At 42.4% G+C, this 22843-nt stretch overlaps 1 protein-coding gene across 4 annotated transcripts in view; it reads right to left on the bottom strand.

Annotated features, from left to right (window-relative positions):
• Positions 1-17399: 17399 nt before the first annotated feature.
• The window catches only part of afap1l2 (actin filament associated protein 1-like 2), a 144855-nt gene continuing 139411 nt past the window's right edge, over positions 17400-22843 (bottom strand). For all 4 annotated transcript variants that reach the window (XR_006079770.1, XM_024387086.2, XM_024387085.2 and 1 more), the window contains exons 18-19: positions 21417-21566; positions 17400-17982 (exon numbers count right to left, since the gene is read on the bottom strand). Coding sequence is in view for 3 of the 4 variants with exons in the window: in XM_024387086.2 (XP_024242854.1) it covers positions 17956-17982; positions 21417-21566 (177 nt within the window). In the remaining variant the exon portion in view is untranslated. The remainder of the gene's footprint in view (positions 17983-21416; positions 21567-22843) is intronic.

Consider the following 22843-nt stretch of genomic DNA (forward strand, 5'->3'; position numbering starts at 1 on the left):
TTGATACCTACAGAAGGCCGGGATTCAATCAAATCCGCCATAGCAAATTTTAAACTTCACACCAGGCTACCTGTGCGAGGAAGCTACCTGGTAGTAGTTGTAGGTTTTTTAAAGTATCAAGACCAGTACCCAAAACCTTTTTTCTTAATGCTATTTTAAATGTGTAAATGATACTGCAGCATATTTTCCATAAGGGAACCAGAAAGGCAGTAGTGTATTGGATTTTTTTTTAACCATAAGTAAAAGAGCTACTGCATATATACCACAATGTGTGTTTGATTTGAGCCTAGCCTAGCCTACTTCTGTTTGTGTGCCTCATTTATCTTGTACTGGACCAATTTGTCCTGCATCCCTACCTCGGGCAACCTTGTAATTCAAACCCCAGACTAATATAACTGGGATGGAACCAAAGTGTTGGCCGGTGTTTCATGTGGGACTCTAATTCATGTTGGACAGATAAAAGGTATAAAACAAAGACGATGTATTATATTGATAACGTAGTCGAGTGACCGCTTTACCAATGGAAATACATGTCCTCAAAAATGGGAGGCAGACGGAAGGAGGCAGATCAGGTGGGACCATTCTTGCCAATGAGAAGGCAGATATGCATGTGAACAAACAGGCAAAAATATTTTTTTCCAAAGATGCCGAAATGGCATGTGCGTCCACCTACACTTAGTATACAAAACATTTAGAACACCTGCTATTTCAATTACATAAACTGACCAGGTAAATCCAGGTGAAAGCTATGATCCCTTATTGATGTCACTTGTTAAATCCAATTTAATCAGTGTAGATGAAGGGGAGGAGACAGGTTAAAGAAGGATTTTTAAACCTTGAGACATGGATTGTGTATGTGTGCCATTCAGAGGGTGAATGGGCAAGAAAGAAACTGTAAGTACCTTTGAACGGGGTATGGTAGTAGGTGTCTCCAATGTAGAAAATAGTAAAAATAAAGAAAAACCCTTAAATGAGAAGGTGTGTCCAAACGTTTGACTGGTACTGTGTGTGTATATATATATATACACAGTATATCACAAAAGTGAGTACACCCCTCACATTTTGTAAATATTTGAGTATATATTTTCCTGTGACAACACTGAAGAAATGACACTTTGCTACAATGTAAAGTTGTATAACAGTGTACATTTGCTGTCCCCTCAAAATAATTCAACACACAGCCATTAATGTCTAAACCGCTGGCAACAAAAGTGAGTACACCCCTAAGTGAAAATGTCCAAATTGGGCCCAATTAGCCATTTTCCCTCCCCGGTGTCATGTGACTCGTTAGTGTTACAAGGTCTCAGGTGTGAATGGGGAGCAGGTGTGTATTTATTGAGTTTAGGGGGCAGGATTTTCATTTTTGCCTAAAAAACATACCCATTTGAAACTGCCTATTTCTCAGGCCCAGAAACTGGAATATGCATATAATTGTCAGATTAGGATAGAAAACACTCTAAAGTTTCCAAAACTGTCAAAATATTGTCTGTGAGTATAACAGAACTTATATTGCAGGCAAAAACCTGAGAAAAATCAAACCAGGAAGTGCTGTTTTTCCTGAAAGCTCTCTGTTCCATTGGATGCCTTGCCTCCATGTAAAGGGATATCAACCAGATTCCTTTTCCTATGGCTTCCTCAAGGTGTCAACAGTCTTTAGACATAGTTTCAGGCTTTTATTTTGAAAAATGAGCGAGAAAGATAACATCGCGTCAGTGGATAGCTGGGTGTTCGCAGAGTTTTGCTTGCGTAACAGAGTGGGGCAGCCATTGTCTCTCCCTCTCCTATTGAAAAAGCGACTGTCCCAGTTGATATATTATTGATTATATATTTTAAAAACAACCTGAGGATTGATTATAAAAAACGTTTGACATGTTTCTGTGAACATTACGGATACTATTTGGAATTTTCGTCTGCGATGTCGTGACCGCTCGAGCCTGTTGATTTCTGAACATAACGCCCCAAACAAATGGAGGTATTTTGGATATAAAAATAATCTTTATGGAACAAAAGGAACATTTATTGTGTAACTGGGATTCTCGTGAGTGCAAACATCCGAAGATCATCAAAAGTAAGCGATTTAATCTATTGCTTTTCTGACTTTCGTGACCAATCTACTTGGCTGCTAGGTGTTTGTAATATTTTGTCTACTGAGAGAGATGTTCTTACATAAACGCTTGTTATGCTTTCGCCGAAAAGCTGTATTGAAATCTGACACGCCAGGTGGATTAACAACAAGCTAAGCTGTGTTTTGCTATATTGCACTTGTGATTTCATGAAAATTAAATATTTTTAGTAATTTAAATTGAATTTGGCGCACTGCAATTCAGCGGGTGTTGATGAAAATGATCCCGCTAATGGGATGGGTGCGTCAAGAAGTTACATTTGGTGTCATCGCTCTCACACTCCCTCATACTGACTTGTCACTGGAAGTTCAACATGGCACCTCATGGCAAAGAACTCTCTGAGGATCTGAAAAACAGAATTGTTGCTCTACATAAAGATGGCCTGGGCTATAAGAAGATTGCCAAGACTCTGAAACTGAGCTGCAGCACGGTGGCCAAGACAATACAGCGGTTTAACTGGACAGGTTCCACTCAGAACAGGCCTCGCCATGGTCGACCAAAGAAGTTGAGTGCACGTGCTCAGCGTCATATCCAGAGGTTGTCTTTGGGAAATAGACGTTTGAGTGCTGCCAGCATTGCTGCAGAGGTTGAAGGGGTGGGGGGGTCAGCCTGTCAGTGCTCAGACCATACGCCGTACACTGCATCAAATTGGTCTGCAGGCTGTCGTCCCAGAAGGAAGCCTCTTCTAAAGATGATGCACAACTATTCTAACATGCAGTATTCCAACATGATAACGACCCCAAACACACCTCCAAGACGACCACTGCCTTGCTAAAGAGGCTGAGGGTAAAGGTGATGGACTGGCCAAGCATGTCTCCAGACCTAAACCCTATTGAGCATATGTAGGGCATCCTCAAACGGAAGGTGGAGGAGTGCAAGGTCTCTAACATCCACCAGCTCCGTGATATCGTCATGGAGGAGAGGAAGAGGACTCCAGGGGCAACCTGTGAAGCTCTGGTGAACTCCATGCTCAAGAGGGTTAAGGCAGTGCTGGAAAATGATGGTGGCCACACAAAATATTGACACTTTGGGACCAATTTGGACATTTTCACTTAGGGGTGTACTCACTTTTGTTGCCAGCGGTTTAGACATTAATGGCTGTGTGTTGAGTTATTTTGAGGGGAGAGCAAATTTACACTGTTATACAAGCTGTACACTCACTACTTTACATTGTAGCAAAGTGTAATTTCTTCAGTGTGGTCACATGAAAAGATATACTCTATATATATAAATATATAAAAATATGAGGGGTGTACTCACTTTTGTGATATACTGTATATAGTCATTTACAACATTAACAATGTCTACACTGTATTTCTGATCAATTTGATGTTATTTTAATGGACAAATATTTCTAAGTGACCCGAACTTTTGAACGGTAGTGTATATTTGGGTGAAAAAACTGTGTGTATATACGTACATACACACAGTACATATATATATATATATATATATATACTGCTCAAAAAAATAAAGGGAACACTTAAACAACACAATGTAACTCCAAGTCAATCACACTTCTGTGAAATCAAACTGCCCACTTAGGAAAGAACACTGATTGACAATAAATTTCACATGCTGTTGTGCAAATGGAATAGACAACAGGTGGAATTATAGGCAATTAGCAAGACACACCCAATAAAGGAATGGTTCTGCAGGTGGTGACCACAGACCACTTCTCAGTTCCTATGCTTCCTGGCTGATGTTTTGGTCACTTTTGAATGCTGGCGGTGGTTTCACTCTAGTGGTAGCATGAGACTTGTTTTTTTTAACTTGTTTTAAGGACATTACGTCAAAGTTGAATCAGCCTGTAGTGTGGTTTTTCACTTTAATTTTGAGTGTGACTCCAAATCCAGACCTCCATGGGTTGATAAATTTGATTTCCATTAATAATTTTGGGGGATGTAAAGAATAAAGTATTTACTAAGAATATTTCATTCATTCAGATATAGGATGTGTTATTTTAGTGTTCCCTTTATTTTTTTGAGCAGTGTATATACACACACACATTTCTTTCACCTAAATATACACTAGCGTTCAAAAGTTTGGGGTACTGTATATACTGACTCTCATGAAGACCGCCACAGGAAAGGAAGACCCAGAGTTACCTCTGCTGCAGAGGATAGGTTCATAAGAGTTACCTGCCTCAGAAATTGCAGCCTAAATAAATCTTCACAAAGTTCAAGTAACAGACACATCACAACATCAACTGTTCAGAGGAGCTTGCGGGAATCAGGCCGACATGGTTGAATTGCTGCAAATAAACCACTATTAAAGGACAACAATAATAAGAAGAGACTTGTTTGGGCCAAGTAACACAAGCAATGGACTGGTGGAAATCTGTCCTTTGGTCTGATGAGTCAAATTTTTTGATTTTTGGTCCAACCGCCGACGCAAAGTAGATGAACAGATGATCTCTACATGTGTGGTTCCCACTGTGAAGCATAGAGGAGCAGGTGTGATGGTGTGGGGGGTGCTTTGCTGGTGACACTGTCAGTGATTTATTTAGAATTTAAGGCAGAATTAACAAACATGGCTACCACAGCATTCTGCAGTGATACGCCATCCCATCTAGTTTGCGCTTAGTGGGACTATCATTTGTTTTTCAACAGGATGATGAATCAACACTCCTCCAGGCTGTGTAAGGGCTATTTGACCAAGAAATACAGTGATGGAGTGCTGCATCAGATGAACTGGCCTCCCCAATCTCAAATATACAATTTATTTTTTTATTTGTTTAACACTTTTTCAATTACTACATAATTCCATATGTGTTATTTGATAGTTTTGATGTCTTCACTATTATTCTACAATGTAGAAAATAGTCCAAATAAAAACCCTTGAATGAGTCCAAACTTTTGACTAGTACTGTATATATACAGTATATACTGTATACTATATATACAGTACGAGTCAAAAGTTTGGACTCATTCAAGGGTTTTTATTTTTACTATTTATAGCTCTGGAAAAAATTAAGAGACCACTGCAAAATTTCTCTGGTTTTACCATTTATAGGTATGTGTTTGGGTAAAAAAAAAGTTTTTAATTCTATAAACTACTGACAACATTTTTCCCCAATTCCAAATAAAAATATTGTAATTTAGAGCATTTATTTGCAGAAAATGACATCTGGTCAAAATAACAAAAAATATATAGTGTTGTCAGACCTCGAATAATGCAAAGAAAATAAGTTCATATTCATTTTTAAACAACACAATACTAATGTTTTAACTTAGGAAGAGTTCAGAAATCAATATTTGGTGGAATAATCCTGATTTTCAATCACAGCTTTCATGCGTCTTGGCATGCACTCCACCAGTCTTTCACATTACTGTTGGGTGACTTTTCTTACCACTCCTGGCGCAAAAATTGAGGCTTTTCGGCTTTGTTTGATGGCTTGTGACCATCCAGCTTCCTCTTGATCACATTCCAAAGGTGTTCAATGGTGTTCAGATCTGGAGATTGGGCTGGCCATGACAGGGTCTTGATCTGATGGTCCTCCATCCACACCTTGATTGACCTGGCTGTGTAGCATGGACCTTTGTCCTCCTGGAAAAACCAACCCTCAGAGTTGGGGAACATTGTCAGAGCAGAAGGAAGCACGTTTTCTTCTTCGCACCCACCAAATTTCACAGTGGGTGCGAGACCTGGAGAGAACCAACAATTCACAGTGTCTCGCACCCACTGTGAAATTTGGTGGAGGATCAGTGAGGATCTGGGGGTGCTTCAGCAAGGCGCATGAATCAAGCCACAAACAAGTTTGTCCTGGAAGAAAACTTGCTTCCTTCTGCTCTGTTTTTCCCAGCAGGGCAATACTCCATGCCACACAGCCAGGTAAATCAAGGTGTGGATGGAGGACCACCAGATCAAGACACTGTCATGGCCAGGTTTAACCAGTTTTCTGCAAATAAATGCTCTAAATGACAATATTTTGATATGGAATTTGGGAGAAATGTTGTCAGTAGTTTATAGAATGAAACAAAAATGTTAATTTTACCCAAACACATAGTAAGTACCTTACACCACTGGAAGATAGTATTATTAGCAAAAACCTTTATTGAACCCACGATACATAACGTTTTAGTTGATTTTCTGGCCAATGCATGAAACTAACTGCTAAGAAACAAAGTCAGGAATTCAAGGTAATTTATGTGAGCAATGTAGAGTTGTGGGGTCCAAACTCTCTTTATTGCATTCTCCTCATGAACTGCGCCCCAGCTTGTCGTCATCACCTTCCTTGTTGACACTACCCCCAGGAGAGTGCCAGGAACGAAGATCAAGAGGCTCTTCCAGGGATAAAGGAGGTCACCTTTATCTGACGCATGTACACCAGTTCCCTGCTCTTGTGGTGAGTAGCCCACAGTTTGGTTTGCTCTCACTCACCAATGGTGCCGGAGCACCCTCTGGTGCCGTTAGAGCGAGGTGCCCTTTCATTATTTTTATTTGAAGGGACAGTGTTAAAACACTAGGATATGGGGACAGAGCTAGGTGGCAACTGACAGTTTTTTCCCCTGCCTTGGCTACTTTTTTGGGGGGTTGCCTGGGGGCAATGTAGGATAGGAATGTTTCCCAGATTGTGTTTTGTATTTATTATGGATCCCAAGGCAGCAGCAACTCTTCCAGGGCTCTGGCAAAATTAAGACAGTTGTACCATTTTAAAAACATTACAATACATTAATTACATAATTCACAACACACTAAGTGTGTGCCCTCAGGCCCATACTCCAGTACCACATATCTACAACACAAAATCCATATGTACATGTGTATGTATAGTGTGTATGTTATCATGTGTCTGTGCCTATGTTTGTGTTACTTCACAGTCCCCGCTGTTTCATAAGGTGTATTTTTACCTGCTTTTTGAATCTGATTCTACTATTTGCATCTCGCTTCCACTTTGAGCCATGAGAGATTGACATGCATGTCATTAATGTTAGCTCTCCGTGTACTTTTAAAGGCCAGCCGTGCTGCCCTGTTTTGAGCCAACTGCAATTTCCCCCTAGTCCCTCTTTTTGGCACCTGGCCACACTGTACAGTAGTCCAGGTGCGACAACCAGGGCCTGTAGGACCAGCCTTGTTGATAGTGTTGTTAAGAAGGTAGAGCAACACTTTATTATGGACAGACTTCCCCTGTTGAATCAATATGTTTTGACCATGACAGTTTTACAATCCAGGGTTAATCCAAGCATTTTAGTCACCTCAACTTACTCCATTTCCACGTTATTCATTACGAGATGTAGTTGAGGGTTTATTGGATGATTTGTTCCAAATACAATGCTTTTAGTTTTGGAAATATTTAGGACTAACATTCCTTCCTACCCATTCTGAAACTAACTGCAGCTCTTTGTTAAGTGTTGCAGTCGTTGTAGTAGCTGACGTGTATAGCGTTGAGTCATCCGCATACATGGGCACACTGGCCTTACTCAAAGCCAGTGGCATGTCATTAGTAAAGATTTAAAAAAGCAAGGGGCCTAAACATCTACCCTGCGCAATTGCTTCTACTGTGTTCTGTTAGACAAGTAACTCTTTATCCACACTATAGCAGGGGGTGTAAAGCCATAACACATACGTTTTACCAGCAGCAGACTATGATCGATAATGTCAAGCTGCACTGAAGTCAAACAAGACAGCCCCCACAATCATTTTTTCATCAATTTCTCTCAGCTAGTCATCAGTCATTTGTGTAAGTGCCGTGCTTGTTGAGTGTCCTTCCCTATATGCATGCTGAAAGTCTGTTTTCAATTGGTTTACTGTGAAATAGCATTGTATCTGGTCAAAAACATTTTTTTCCCCAGAAGTTTACTAAGGGTTGGTAACAGGCTGATTGGTTGGCTATTTGAGTCAGTAAAGGGGGCTTTACTATTCTTAGGTAGGCCCTCGAGGCCTGAGAGCACACATTTTATAGTAGGCTTAAATTGAAGATGTGGCAATATCGTACGCTAATATCCTCAGTAATTTTCCATCCAGATTGTCAGAGGATGTCCGGGGTGGCTTTATTTGCGATACCTTTTGCCTCATCCCTCTCAACCATAACATAACCATAACCATAATCAAAGAGGATTTAAGAGTTTTTACAGATCATTTTCTTAATGGGTGTGTGCTTATTAGTAACTAGAATAAGCTATTTCATAAACGTGTCAAGTGCAGTGTCTGGTTGCACCTCATTACACACCACAGACCAGTAAATATTCTTTACATCATCATCATATGAATCACTACAAAACACATTGTATGACCTCTTATACACTATATTAGGCCCAGCCTTTGGAATTTTGGTTTTCCTAGATATGGCTATTATAATGTGATCACGACATCCTATGGATTTGGATACTACTTTAAAGCACATTTCTGCAGCATTAGTAAAGCTGTGATCAATACATGTTGATGATTTCATTCCTGTGCTGCTTGTAAATACCCTGGTCGGTAGACTGACAACCTGAACCAGGTTGCAGGCACTACAGTTTTAAGATTTTTCTTGAGTAGGCAGCTTGATGAGAGCCAGTCAATATTTAAATCATGAAGAAAATATACCTCACTGTTGATATCACATAAACTCAGCAAAAAAGAAACAGCCCTTTTTCAGGACCCTGTCTTTCAAAGATAATTCATAAAAATCCAAATAACTTCACATATCTTCATTGTAAAAGGTTTAAACACTGTTTCCCATGCTTGTTCAATGAACAATAAACAATTAATGAACATGCACCTGTGGAACGGTCGTCAAGACACTAACAGCTTACAGACGATAGGCAGTTAAGGTCACAGTTATGAAAACTTAGGACACTAAAGAGGCCTTTCTACTGACTATCCCTCCATCAGTGCTCAGACTATCCGCAGTAGGCTGAGAGAGGCTGGACTGAGGGCTTGTAGGCCTGTTGTAAGGCAGGTCCTCACCAGACATCGCTTATGGGCAGAAACCCACTGTCGCTGGACCAGACAGGACTCAAAAAAAGTGCTCTTCACTGACGATTCACGGTTTTGTCTCACCAGGGGTGATGGTCGGATTTGGGTTTATCGTTGAAGGAATGAGCGTTACACCGAGGTCTGTACTCTGGAGCGGGATCGATTTGGAGGTGGATGGCTCGTCATGGTCTGGGGCGATGTGTCACAGCATCATCGGATTGAGCTTGTTGTCATTGCAGGCCTTCTCAACACTGTGCGTTATAGGGAAGACCTATATATCCTCCTCCCTCATGTAGTACCCTTCCTGCAGGCTCATCCTGACATGACCCTGACATGACAATGCCACCAGCCATACTGCTCGTTCTGTGCTTTATTTCCTGCAAGACAGGAATGTCAGTGTTCTGACATGGCTAGCGAAGAGCCCGGATCTCAATCCCATTGAGCACATTTGGGACCTGTTGGATTGGAGGGTGAGGGCTAGGGCCATTCCCCCCAGAAATGTCCGGGAACTTGCAGGTCCCTTGGTGGAAGAGTGGCAACATCTCAGAGCAAGGACTGGTAAATCTGGTGCAGTCCATGAGGATGAGATGCACTGCAGTACTTAATGCAGCTGGTGGCCACACCAAATACTGACTGTTACTTTGATTTTGACCGCCCCTTTGTTCAGGGACACATTATTCCATTTCTGTTAGTCACATGTCTGTGGAACTTGTTCAGTTTGTCTCAGTTGTTGATTCTTATGTTCATACAAATATTTACACATGTTAAGTTTTCTGAAAATCAACACAGTTGACAGTGAAAGGACGTTTATTTTTTTGCTGAGTTTAGATATAGGAATGCGCTACCAAAATCAACAAATAGCGGGAAACCACGCAATCACGCATTCTCAGTATGTGAAAATAGAATGTTTAAGACACCATATATACAAAAGTATGTGGACACCCCTTCAAATGAGTGGATTTGGTTATTTCAGTCACATCCGTTGCTGACAGGTGTATAAAATCGAGCACACCGCCATGCAATCTCCATAGACAAACATTGGCATGAAATGGAATTCCTTGGCAGAGCAGTGGCACACAAACCAAAGTTCACCATGCACAATGCCACGCATCGGCTGGAGGAGGAATAATGGTCTGGGGCTGTTTTTAATGGTTTGGTCTAGTCTCCTTAGTTCCAGTGAAGCGAAATCTTAACGCTACAGCATAAAATTACATTCTAGGCAATTCTGTGTTTCCATCTTTGTGCCAACAGTTTGGGGAAGGCCTTTTCCTGTTTCAACATGACAATGCCCCTGTGCACAAAGCCAGGTCCATACAGAAATGGTCCATACAGAAACCCCATCAAACACCTTTGGGATGAATTGGAATGCCGGCAGCGAGCTAGGCCAAATAGCCCAACATCCGTGCCCGACGGCACTAATGCGGCTGAATGGAAGAAAGTCCCTGCAGTAATGTTCCAACATCTAGTGGAAGCCTTCCCAGAAGAGATCCAAGATGGCGTAGCAGTGCAGACATGGTTTGTTGTTCTCCCATGTACATTTTTTTTGTATATATTTCAATATATGTTCAATCTCTTTTCCATTTTTTAAGTTAAATATACCTTCTGGTAACCCGCCTCTCATCCAATGTGATTCGGATCTGCTATTTTTAGACCTCATAGCCAGAACCTCCATCAGAAGCTAGCCATCAGAAGCTAACCAGCTAATTAGCTACTAGCTATTTAGTCATTGTCAGCTGCCACTGCTAGCGGCCTTTACCTTCTGCACAGACACCAGATACTTTTAGCCTGGATAATACTTGCCAGCCTGACAGTATCGGATTGTTTTCTCCACTACAACACCAGATTCCTACCAGTAGGCCCTGGACCATTAGTCCTGATCATCACAGCTAGCTTGCTGCCACCGAGTGGCCCAGCCCCAACACTAGATCTGAGCCATGCCCACCTCCCGGCCCGCGAAATGATCATTAGGCTACATAGCTGATGCCTCCCAGACTCTACTCCAACACGGCTAGAATCCACTACTCCACCGGATCCTTGCCATAAGCTGGACCTTTGCATCGGATCATCACTGCTAGCTAACTGCTACCGAGGGGCTATAGTGGCTAAAACGCCAGTCCCGAAGCTAGCACCAGTTAACCGCGAGCCAGGCGCATCTCCCGGCTAGCAAACGAAATTACTAGAACTACAATACCTCTTTTGCCAATTGGCCTGGACCCTTTGTCGACACGGTTCCCCGTCGTATCACCACGACTGGTCTGCTGATGTAACTCTATCCGCTGTGCCCTCAACCGGCATTTGCCGGGCGTCGGAGCAGGCTCTTCTACTAGCCCCGGCCTGCTAAGTTTAAATGCTGTGTCTCCCCTTTGCTAGCATAGTAAAGAATACTCAGCGGCTTCACTGTTTCATCTATTGCTGTTCAATGGACCCTATGATCACTTGGCTACATAGCTGATGCCTGCTGGACTGTTCATTAATCACGGTACTCCATTTAGTTTATTTTGTTTATCTGTCGGCCCCAGCCTGGAACTCAGGCCCTGTGTGTGGTTAACTGACCCTCTCTGCCCATTCATCGCAATTTTACCTGTTGTTGTTGTCTTACCCGTTGATGTCTTAGCTAGCTCTCCCAATCAACACCTGTGATTGCTCTATGCCTAGCTTTATCTCTCTCTAAAATTTCAATATGCCTTGTATACTGTTGTTTAGGATAGTTATCATTGTTTTAGTTTACTGCGGAGTCCCACTCAACATGCCTCAGATACCTCCTTTGTCCCACCTCCTACACATGCTGTGACCTCACCTAGCATAACTAGCGTGTCCAGAGATGCAACCTCTCTTATCTTCTCTCAATGCCTGGGTTTACCTCCACTGTACCCGCACCCCACCATACCCCTGTCTGTACATTATGCCCTGAATCTATTCTACCACGCCCAGAAATCTACTCCTTTTATTCTCTGTCCCCAACGCACTAGACAACCAGTTTTGATAGCCTTTAGCCGTACGCTCATTCTACTCCTCCTCTGTTCCTCGGGTAATGGGGAGGTTAACCCAGGCCCTGCGTGTCCCCAGGCACTCTCATTTGTTGACTTCTGTAACCGAAAAAGCCTTGCTTTCATGCATGTTAACATCAGAAGCCTCCTCCCTAAGTTTGTTTTACTCATTGCTTTAGCACACTCCACCAACCTTGATGTCCTTGCCGTGTCTGAATCCTGGCTTAGGAAGGCCACCAAAAATTCTGAGATTTCCATCCCCAACTACAACATTTTCCGTCAAGATAGAAGGGGGAGGAGTTGCAATATACTGCAGAGATAGCCTGCAAAGTTCTGTAATACTTTCCAGGTCTATGCCCAAACAGTTCGAGCTTCTAATTTAAAAAATGAATCGCTCCAGAAATAAGTCTTTCACTGTTACCACCTGTTATAGACCCCCCTCAGCTCCCAGCTGTGCCCTGGACACCATATGTGAATTGATTGCCCCCCATCTATCTTCAGAGTTGGTTATGTTAGGTGATATTATCCTGACCAAATTGCCCTCCAAATACACCTCTGCTGTTTTCAATCAGGATCTCAGCGATCACTGCCTCATTGCCTGCGTCCACTGTGGGTCCGCGGTCAAACGACCACCACTCAACAATGTCAAACGCTCCCTCCCTAAAACACTTCTGCGAGCAGGCCTTTCTAATCGACCTGGCCCGGGTATCCTGGAAAGATATTGACCTCGCCCGTAAGTCGAGGATGCCTGGTCGTTCTTTAAAAGTAATAAAAGTAATAAGCATTCCCCATTCAAAAATTGTTAGAACTTAGAACAGATATAGCCCTTGGTTCACTCCAGACTTGACTGCCCTCGACCAGCACGAAAACATCCTGTGGCGGACTGCACTAGCATCGAATAGTCCCCGCAATAAGCAACTTTTCAGGGAAGTCAGGAACCAATACACACAGTCAGTCAGGAAAGCAAAGGCTAGCGTTTCAAACAGAAATTTGCATCCTGTAGCTCTAACTCCAAAACGTTTAGGGACACTAAAGTCCATGGAGAATAAGAGCACCTCCTCCCAGCTGCCCACTGCATTGAGGCTAGGAAACACTGTCACCACTGAAAAAGCCATGAATAATCAAGAATTTCCAAAAGCATTTCTCCATGGCTGGCCATGCTTTCCTCCTGGCTACCCCAACCACGGCCAATAGCTCCGCACCCCCCGCAGCTACTTGCCCAAGCTTCCCCAGCTTCTCCTTCACTCAAATCCAGAAAGCAGATGTTCTGAAAGAGCTGCAAAACCTGGACCTGTACAAATCAGCTGGGCTAGACAATCTGGTTCCTCTCTTTCTAAAATTACCTGCCGCCATTGTTGCAACCCCTATTACCAGTTTGTTCAACCTCTCTTTCGTATCGTCCGAGATCCCTAAAGATTGGAAAGCTGCGGCGATCATCCCCATCTTCAAAGGGGATGACACTCTAGACCCAAACTGTTATAGACCTATATCCATCCTGCCCTGCCCTGCCTTTCTAAAGTCTTCAAAGGCCAAGTTAATAAACAGATCACCGACCATTTCGAATCCCACTGTACCTTCTCCACTGTGCCATCCAGTTTCCGAGCTGGTCAAATGTGCACCTCAGCCACGTTTAAGGTACTAAACGATATCATAACCGCCATCGATAAGACAGTACTGTGCAGCCGTCTTCATCGACCAAGGCTTGGCCAAGGCTTTCGTCAATCACTGTATTCTTATCGGCAGCCTTTCTCAAATGACTGCCTCGCCTGGTTCACCAACTAGTTCTCAAATCGGAGGGCCTGTTGTCCGGAACTCTGGCAGTCTTTATGGGGTTACCACATGGCTCAATTCCCGGGCAGAATTTGTCCGTACGTATCAACGATGTCGCTTTTGCTGCGGGTGAATCCCTGATCCACCTCTACGCAGACGACACCATTCTGTATACATCCCTTCTTTGGACACTGTGTTAACCACTGCGCCACCCGGGAGGTTTGTTAAGGGTGCTGCAGTACAGCGCCCTTAACCATTCCAGCTGCGCCACCAGAGGCTCTGGGTTCGCGCCTAGGCTCTGTCATAACCGGCCACGACCGGGAGGTTTGACTTAGAATATGTGGACAACTACAAATACCTAGGTGTCTGGCTAGACTGTAAACTCTCCTTCCAGACTCATATTAAACATCTCCAATCCTGGAATCGGTTTCCTATTTCGCAACAAATCCTCCTTCACTCACGCCGCCAAACATACCCCCATAAAACTGACTATCCTACCGATCCTTGACTTTGGCGATGTCATTTACAAAATAGCCTCCAACACTCTACTAAGCAAACTGGATGCAGACTATCACAGTGCCATCCGTTTTGTCACCAATGCTCCATATACCACCCACCACTGCGACCTGTTTTATGGATCAAGCCTTAGCAGTCATTCTGATCTCATATCCAATAACCAGTGCTCTCGTTTATGTTGCTGTCCAGCGGTTCTAAATTTGCGATGCACCCGACTGTCCACGTTTTTATGTGCAATGGTCTTTTGAGTTGAACATTTGGTGTGTGTACTTTTTAATTTATATATGTTACAGCACTTTGGTTTCAATAATAAATATATTGAAATGGAACCAAATTATATGTTTGTGTTAAGCCTATTTAAATCGGATAGATGGTCTACTGTGGTATTGTTTGTATGTGATAGTCTGCCTGTAACCAGCCTGAGTATTCCTATTGTATTCAGAGTAGAGAAATTAATCAAATTGGAAAGCAGCTATTATCAGGCTGGTTAATGCGATGCATGTCTGTTGAATTTCGAAAATTCCACCCGCAATCGGCCCCGCCCCACCTACTCAGTCAATCAGGTGTTGCAGACGTGGAAAACTGCATACTTTTGAATAAATGGTATGTGCTAAATAGTATGCGACGATGAGTATATAGAATGCAGTTTAAGTATGTAGTACGCTAGTATGGGTATTCAGACACATTTTTTAAAACTTTTAAACTCGGGCATAACAGAGATGCTAGTTTTAGGTCCCAAGAAACAAAGAGATCTGCTGTTGGATCAGACAATTCATCTTGATGGTTGTACAGTCTCCTCAAAATAAAACTGTGAAGGACCTCGGCGTTACACTGGACCCTGACGAACATATCAAGAATATTTCAAAGACAGCTTTTTTCCATCTTCGTATCATTGCAAAAACCTGAAGCTTTTTGTTAAAAAAATTATGCATAAACACTAATCCATGCTTTTGTCACTTCTGGGTTAGACTACTGCAATCTGCTACTCTCAGGCTCCCCAGATAAATCACTAAATAAGCTTAATTTAGTGCTAAACACGGCTACTAGAATCCTGTCTAGAACTCCAAAAATGAATCATATTACTCCAGTGCTAGCCTCTCTACATTGACTTCCTGTTAAGCTAGGGCTGATTTTAAGTTTTACTGCTAACCTACAAAGCATTACATGGGCTTGTTACTACCTATCTCTCTGATTTGGTCCTGCTGTACATACCTACACGTACGCTACGGTTACAAGACGCAGGCCTCCTTATTGTCCCTAAGCAAACAGCTGGAGGCAGGGCTTTCTCCTATAGAGCTCAATTTTTATGGAATGATCTGCCTTTCCATGTGAGAGACGCAGACTCGGTCTCAACCTTTAAGTCCTTACTGAAGACTCATCTCTTCAGTAGGTTCTATGATTGAGTGTAGTCTGGCCCAGGGGCGCAAAGGTGAACGGCAAGGCACTGGAGCAACGAACTGCCCTTGCTGTCGCTCTCCAGAGATTCTCTGCCTCTGACCCTATTACAGGGGCTGGGTCACTGGCTTACTAGTGCTCTTCCATGCCGTCCCTAGGAGGGGTGCGTCACTTGAGTGGGTTGAATCAAAGACGTGATCTTCCTGTCCGGTTTTGCGCCACCTTGGGTTTGTGCGGTGGAGAAGATTTTCCCTCTAGTGGTGTGGGAGCTGTGCTTTGACAAAGTGGGTGGTGTTATATCCTGCCTGGTTGGCCCTGTCCGGGGGCATCGTTGGAAGGGCCCACAGCGTCCCCCGACTCACCCGTCTCAGTTTCCAGTATCTATGCTGCAATAGTCTATGTGCCGGGGGACAAGGTTCAGTCTGTTATATCTGGTGTAATTCTCCTGTCTTATCTGGTGTCCTGTGTGAATTTAAGTATGCTCGCTCTAATTCGCTCTCTCCCTCCCCTCCCAGAGGACCTGAGCCCTAGGATCATGCCTCAGGACCTCCTGGCCTGATCAAATCAAATTTATTTATATAGCCCTTCTTACATCAGCTGATATTTCAATGTGCTGTACAGAAACCCAGCCTACAACCTCAAACAGCAAGCAATGCAGGTGTAGAAGCACGGTGGCTAGGAAAAACTCCCTAGAAAGGCCAAAACCTAGGAAGAAACCTAGAGAGGAACCAGGCTATGAGGGGTGGCCAGTCCTCATCTGGCTTTGCTGGGTTGAGATTATAACAGAACATGGCCAAGATGTTAAAATGTCCTAAATGACCAGCATGGTCAAAAAAATCACAGTAGTTGTCGAGGGTGCAGCAAGTCAGCACCTCAGGAGTAAATGTCAGTTGGATGAATCCTGATGAATCCTGGCCGTCCCCAGTCCACCTGGTCACCCTGCTGCTACAATTTCAACGGTTCCGCCATGCGGCTAGGGAACCCTGACCTGTTTACTGGACGTGCTACCTTGTCCCAGACCTGCTGTTTTCAACTCTCTCTCTCTACCGCACCTGCTGTCTTGACCTCTGAATGCTCGGCTATGAAAAGCCAACTGACCTGTTGCACCCTCTACAAGCACTGTGATTATTATTGACCCTGCTGGTCATCTATAAACGTCTGAACTGCTTGAACATTCTGGCCTTAAATGGCCATGTGCTCTTATAATCTCCACCAGGCACAAACAGAAAAGGACTGGCCACCCACATCAGAGCCTGGTTCCTCTCTAGGATTCTTACTTGTTTCCTGCCTTTCTAGGGTGCTTGCCTAGCCACCATGCTTCTACATCTGCATTGCTTGCTGTTTGGGGTTTTAGGCTGGGTTTCTGTATAGCACTTTGTGACATCTGCTGATGTAAAAAGTGCTTTATAAATTGAATGAATCTTCTTTCTGGAAAGAAGAAGACTTGAGTATTTTTTGACTGACACAAAATATATATATTCATAGCTACAGTATGCAACTATAAAAATTACTTGTTTATATACAGAGAAATGTATTTGTCAACATGAGTATGATACGATGTATGAATTGTTTGTCTTTTTTAAATCTGATTTACGTTATGAATTTATAAATAGAAGAGTGTTCATGAAGACCCATTTGACTGTGCCGGCAACTTGAAATTAAATTCCATTATGAAATGCACATAAAATGTATCAGCAAGCCAGTATTTATGTCAGTACTAAGTTTTTTTATTTTAATAAAAGTGCAAGTTTTAGCTAGCATACAAGTAAAAAAGTAAACAGAACAGTGTAATATGTATTTACATCTTGGCTATCAGCCTGTACCAAATGGTAGACATGGTAGGGGGGTCGTCCCCTGTGGCATGCTGGTATAAGAGGAAAGTGGCTCCATATTTCAAAAAATAATACTGTATATTATTAAAAAACCACTTTAAACATTTTTAAAAAATGTGACAATATGAAAATGTGACTTTATGGAAAAAAAACAACTTAAATCGTTTTTCAAATCTAGAAATGTCCAGTGGCATTGGTTTTCCAGTAGACAGGTGTGCCTGGTCTCTAATTGGCTTTCTGTGGAGCCATTAGTTTCTGTCCTATTCTCTGGTTGGACAGAGGCAGGTGTAGGGGCAGGGAGGTGGTGAGGGTGGTGTCCTTTACTTCCTAGCCCCCCAGTGCAGCCAAAGCATAGCACCTGACCTGGCCATGGGTCATAATGATGACCTCAAATGTCATCAGAGATCAAAGGGAAAGTCTTGCTCACCCCTAGGTGGTGGATTTCTTCTCCCATTCCTGTGTGTGCAGAGAGAACAGCATTAATACCAACCATGATAGTTTCTGTATTTTACATTGTTTGAAGCTATTAAGTTGTTCTCTTCATATAGCTCCAATTAATTAATTTGAGACGTTACATTTCTTCAGCCTTATCCCTGAAAACAGGCTCAAAACACAAATAGTTGTGCCTTTAAAATGGTGGTCACCAACCTTTTCTGAGTCAAGATCACTTTCGGAGTCAAAATGCAAGCCGAGGTCTACCGCTCAGATATTTAAAAAAAAAACATGACTTAAAAAATGTAAACCCATGCAGCATTAACCTAATAAATAACAGTTCTGCAGGAATGAGGTTTGTGCAGTAGGCCTAATACATTATCACAGCATATTGGCTATGCTTGCCTTGACAATATTGTTCTTCTCAGACTATATTATATTTCAAAACTTGAGCTACATGATAACAAAATTGATCAGTTTTATTACTTGCGAGGCACTGCTGAGCATACATTTAAGTAATGTACTTTTTTATTTTACCAGACTAATGGTACCTGCATGCAGCTGATGGTCAGTCTCAGCAGAGGGAGGGAGAGAACAGCAGAGGGTTTGCCTCTCAAAGTCCCTGCTCTCTCTCACCGGTGAGATTGACCAGAGAGAAGGGACAATGTCTTCCGCCTGATGACGAAACTCGAGAAGAACCACATTATTTCTGTCTCATACACAAATGAATGTTGTTCCTTTGAAGTTAAATATTCCTCAATATTAGAATAGACACGACGAGCCGCTAATAATAAAAATGCAGGCCTATCAATATACTTGGCTACTCATTCAATGCAGCTGTAGTGCTGGTTGTAGGGAGAAGCACATTTGTAAAGGTGTTGGAAAAAAACAGTGCTGACAGTGCTAAATAAAAACTTAAACACAAACTCACTCTTTGCTGTTTTCTTTGACTGTCTCTCTCTGGTCATGGTTTAAAAAAGTTGTGAAATCTCACATAGGCTAGTATCAACTTTGCTATGGGTGGGGTTGTGGAAGCTGCAGGCACAGTGATTTGAGTTATCCGATTGGTCAGTAGTAGGTGCTTTGATTTAGCTCTCCATGTCCAAATCAAATGGTTCAAAATGGGGACACTTTGCCTACCCGGCATGTAGGGCAGTTGATTCAAGTACACCTACCGCCAACAGCCCAAGACGAGAAAAAAAAAAGAGAAGCTCAAGGCTTTAATCATTGGATTTCCACAGAAATGTTTGTAGATTGACTGATTGGTGACCACTGATTTAAAGTACTGGTTCTCAAACCTCTCCTCAGGGACCTCCAGACGTTTTCACACTTGTTGTAGCTCCAAACTAGCTCACCTGATTCACTCAACTAGTCAAGAGCTTGATAAGTTGAATCAGATGTGCTAGCTCAGGAATAAATCAAATACATGGAATGGCTGGGGGTCCCTGAGGAGAGGTTTGAGAACCACTGCTTTAAAGGATGTCAATCTCAGAGGCAGTCTTGCATTTTGCCTCCTTTCCTCTGGCCAGTGTAAGAATAGTACTAAGTCAGAGTAAATGTACAGTGGCAAGAAAAAGTATGTGGACCATTATGAAATAGTTGGATTTCTGCATAAATGGGTCATAAAATTGGATCTGATCTTCATCTAGGTCACAACAATAGACAAACACAATCTTCTTAAACTAATAACACACAAACAGTTATACGTTTTCAAGTCTTTATTGAACACACCGTGTAAACATTCACAGTGCAGGGTGGAAAAAGTGAACCCTTGGATTTAATAACTGGTTGACCCTCCTTTGGCAGCACTAACCTCAACCAAACGTTTTCTATAGTTGCGGATCAGACCTGCACAACGGTCAGGAGGGAATTTGGACCATTCCTCTTTACAAAACTGTTTCAGTTCAGCAATATTCTTGGGATGTCTGGTGTGAACTGCTCTCGAGGTCATGCCACAGCATCTCAATCGTGTTGAGGTCAGGACTCCGACTGGGCCACTCCAGAAGGCGTATTTTCTTCTGTTGAAGCCATTCTGTTGTTGTTACTTCTGTGTTTTGGGTCATGGTTCTGTTGCATCACCCAACTTCTGTTGAGCTTCAATTGGCGGACCGATAGCCAAACATTCTCCTGCAAAATGTCTTGATAAACTTGTTTTTTTCCCCCATCGATAATAGCAAGCTGTCCAGGCCCTGAGGCAGCAAATCAGCACCAAACCATGATGCTCCCTCCACTATACTTTACAATTGGGATGAGGTTTTGATGTTGGTGTGCTGTGCCTTTTTTTTCTCCACACAGTGTTGTGTGTTCTTTCCAAACAACTCAACTGTAGTTTCATCTGTCCACATAATATTTGGCCAGAAGTGCACTTTTGCAAACTGCAAACATGCAGTAATGTTTTTTTTGGACAGCAGTGGCTTCTTCCGTGGTGTCTTCCCATGAACACCATTCTTTTTTAGTGTGTTACGTATCGTAGACTCGTCAACAGAGATGTTAGCATGTTCCAGAGAATTCTGTAAGTCTTTAGCTGACACTCTAGGATTCTTCTTAACCTCATTGAGCATTCTGCGCAGTACTCTTGCAGTCCTCTTCGCAGGACGGCCACTCCTAGGAAGAGTAGCAACAGTGCTGAACTTTCTCCATTTATAGACCCTTTGTCTTACCTTGGACTGATGAACATCAAGGCTTTTAGAGATACTTTTGTAACCCTTTCTAGCTTTATGCAAGTCAACAATTCTTACTCTTAGGTCTTCTGAGATTTCTTTTGTTCGAGGCATGGTTGATACCAGGCAATGCTTCTCGTGAATAGCAAACTCAAATTTTTTGAGTGTTTTTTACAGGGCAAGGCAGCTCTAACCAACATCTCCAATCTCGTCTCATTGATTGGACTCCAGGTTAGCAGACTCCTTACTCCAATAAGTATTTGGAGAAGTCATTAACCTAGGGGTTCACATACTTTTTTCAACCTACACTGAATGTTTAAATGATGTATTAAATATGGAAAAATACAATAACTTCTTTGCTATTAGTTTAAGAACAATATGTTTGTCTATTGTTGTGACTTAGATGAAGATCAGATAAAATCTGATGACAAATTTATGCAGACATCCAGGTAATTCCAAAGGGTTCACATAATTTTTCTTGCCACTGTATGTGTGTGAGTAAATTAGTCAAATGTGTGTTTGTGTGTGATCATATCAACAACATACAATACATTAAGAACACCTGTTTTTTCCATGACTGATTGAACAGGTGATTCCAGGTCAAAGCTATGGTTCCTTATTGATGTCACTTGTTAAATCCACTTCAATCAGTGTATGGTCCACCAACCAAAGGACATCCATCCCAACTCAAAAAGTGCATACATCAATGGCCTTTAAAATGTGGGTTCTCCTTCATTATAGATCCAAATAATGTACTCAAATGCCTGTGTGTGGGGGGGACGGACAATAACCTCTGACCTTAGCCTTCTGCAGGACGTTGCCTTTGCTGGATGCCATGATTGACAGGGGTCTATTCTTTAGCGCGGTGGCGGAGTTGACAGGAGAGGAGTCCCCATAGTTTGTGGGGGGAGAGGGAGTCTGTGGGGGACCCATGGATGCTGCTTTCGCCTGTAACAAGAAAGTCAAGAACTGAATGCTTATTCTGAATGTTAGCTAGTTAACTTAGTGATGCTGAGGGGCATACTGCAATGCAAGCTAGATCTACTCAGGGTTTTCAAGATTCCTAGCTTCAGTTAGCTTCATATTCCAGCTCAGGCTTCATCCGTATTACGACGTTGGATATTGCTCGTCTGCCAGCCGCTAACTCCAGTTGGCTTGTAACTGCACGTGCATGTCGCATGTGGCTAGTCGAACGCCAAACTCTTCATTGAGACTAGAGGTCGATTGATTATGATTTTTCAACGCCGATACCGATTATTGGAGGACCAAAAAAAGCCGATAATGACAATTACAACAATACTGAATGAACACTTATTTTAACTTAATATGATACATCAATAAAATCAATTTAGCCTCAAATAAATAATGAAACATGTTCAATTTGGTTTAAATAATGCAAAAACAAAGTGTTGGAGAAGAAAGTAAAAGTGCAATATGTGCCATGTAAGAAAGCTAACGTTTAAGTTCCTTGCACAGAACATGAGAACATATTAAAAGCTGGTGGTTCCTTTTAACATGAGTCTTCAATATTCCCAGGTAATTAGTTTTAGGTTGTAGTTATTATAGGAATTATAGGACTATTTCTCTCTATACCATTTGTATTTCATTAACCTTTGACTATTGGATGTTCTTATAGGCACTTTAGTATTGCCCGTGTATAGCTTCCGTCCCTCTCCTCGCCCCTACCTGGGCTCGAACCAGGAACACTTCGACAACAGCCACCCTCGAAGCAGCATTACCCATGCAGAGCAAGGTGAACAACCACTCCAAGTCTCAGAGCGAGTGACGTTTGAAACGCAATTAGCGCGCACCCCGCTAACTAGCTAGCCATATCACATCGGTTACACCAGCCTAATCTCGGGAGTTGATAGGCTTGAAGTCATAAACAGCGCAATGCAATGTGAAGAGCTGCTGGCAAAACGCACACAATTGCTGTTTGAATGAATGCTTACGAGCCTGCTGCTGCCTACCATTGCTCAGTCAGACTGCTCTATCAAATCATAGACTTAATTATGTCATAATAACACCAAAAATACAAGCCGTAGGTCATTAATTTGGTCCAATCCAGAAACTCTCATCTCGAAAACAAAACATTTATTCTTTCAGTGAAATACGGAACCGTTACGTATTTTATCTAACGGTTGGCATCCATAAGTCTAAATATTCCTGTTACATTGCACAACCATCAATGTTATGTTATAATTACGTAATATTCTGGCAAACTA

This window comes from Oncorhynchus tshawytscha, linkage group LG24 (genome assembly GCF_018296145.1).
Source record: "Oncorhynchus tshawytscha isolate Ot180627B linkage group LG24, Otsh_v2.0, whole genome shotgun sequence".
NCBI lineage: Eukaryota > Metazoa > Chordata > Actinopteri > Salmoniformes > Salmonidae > Oncorhynchus > Oncorhynchus tshawytscha.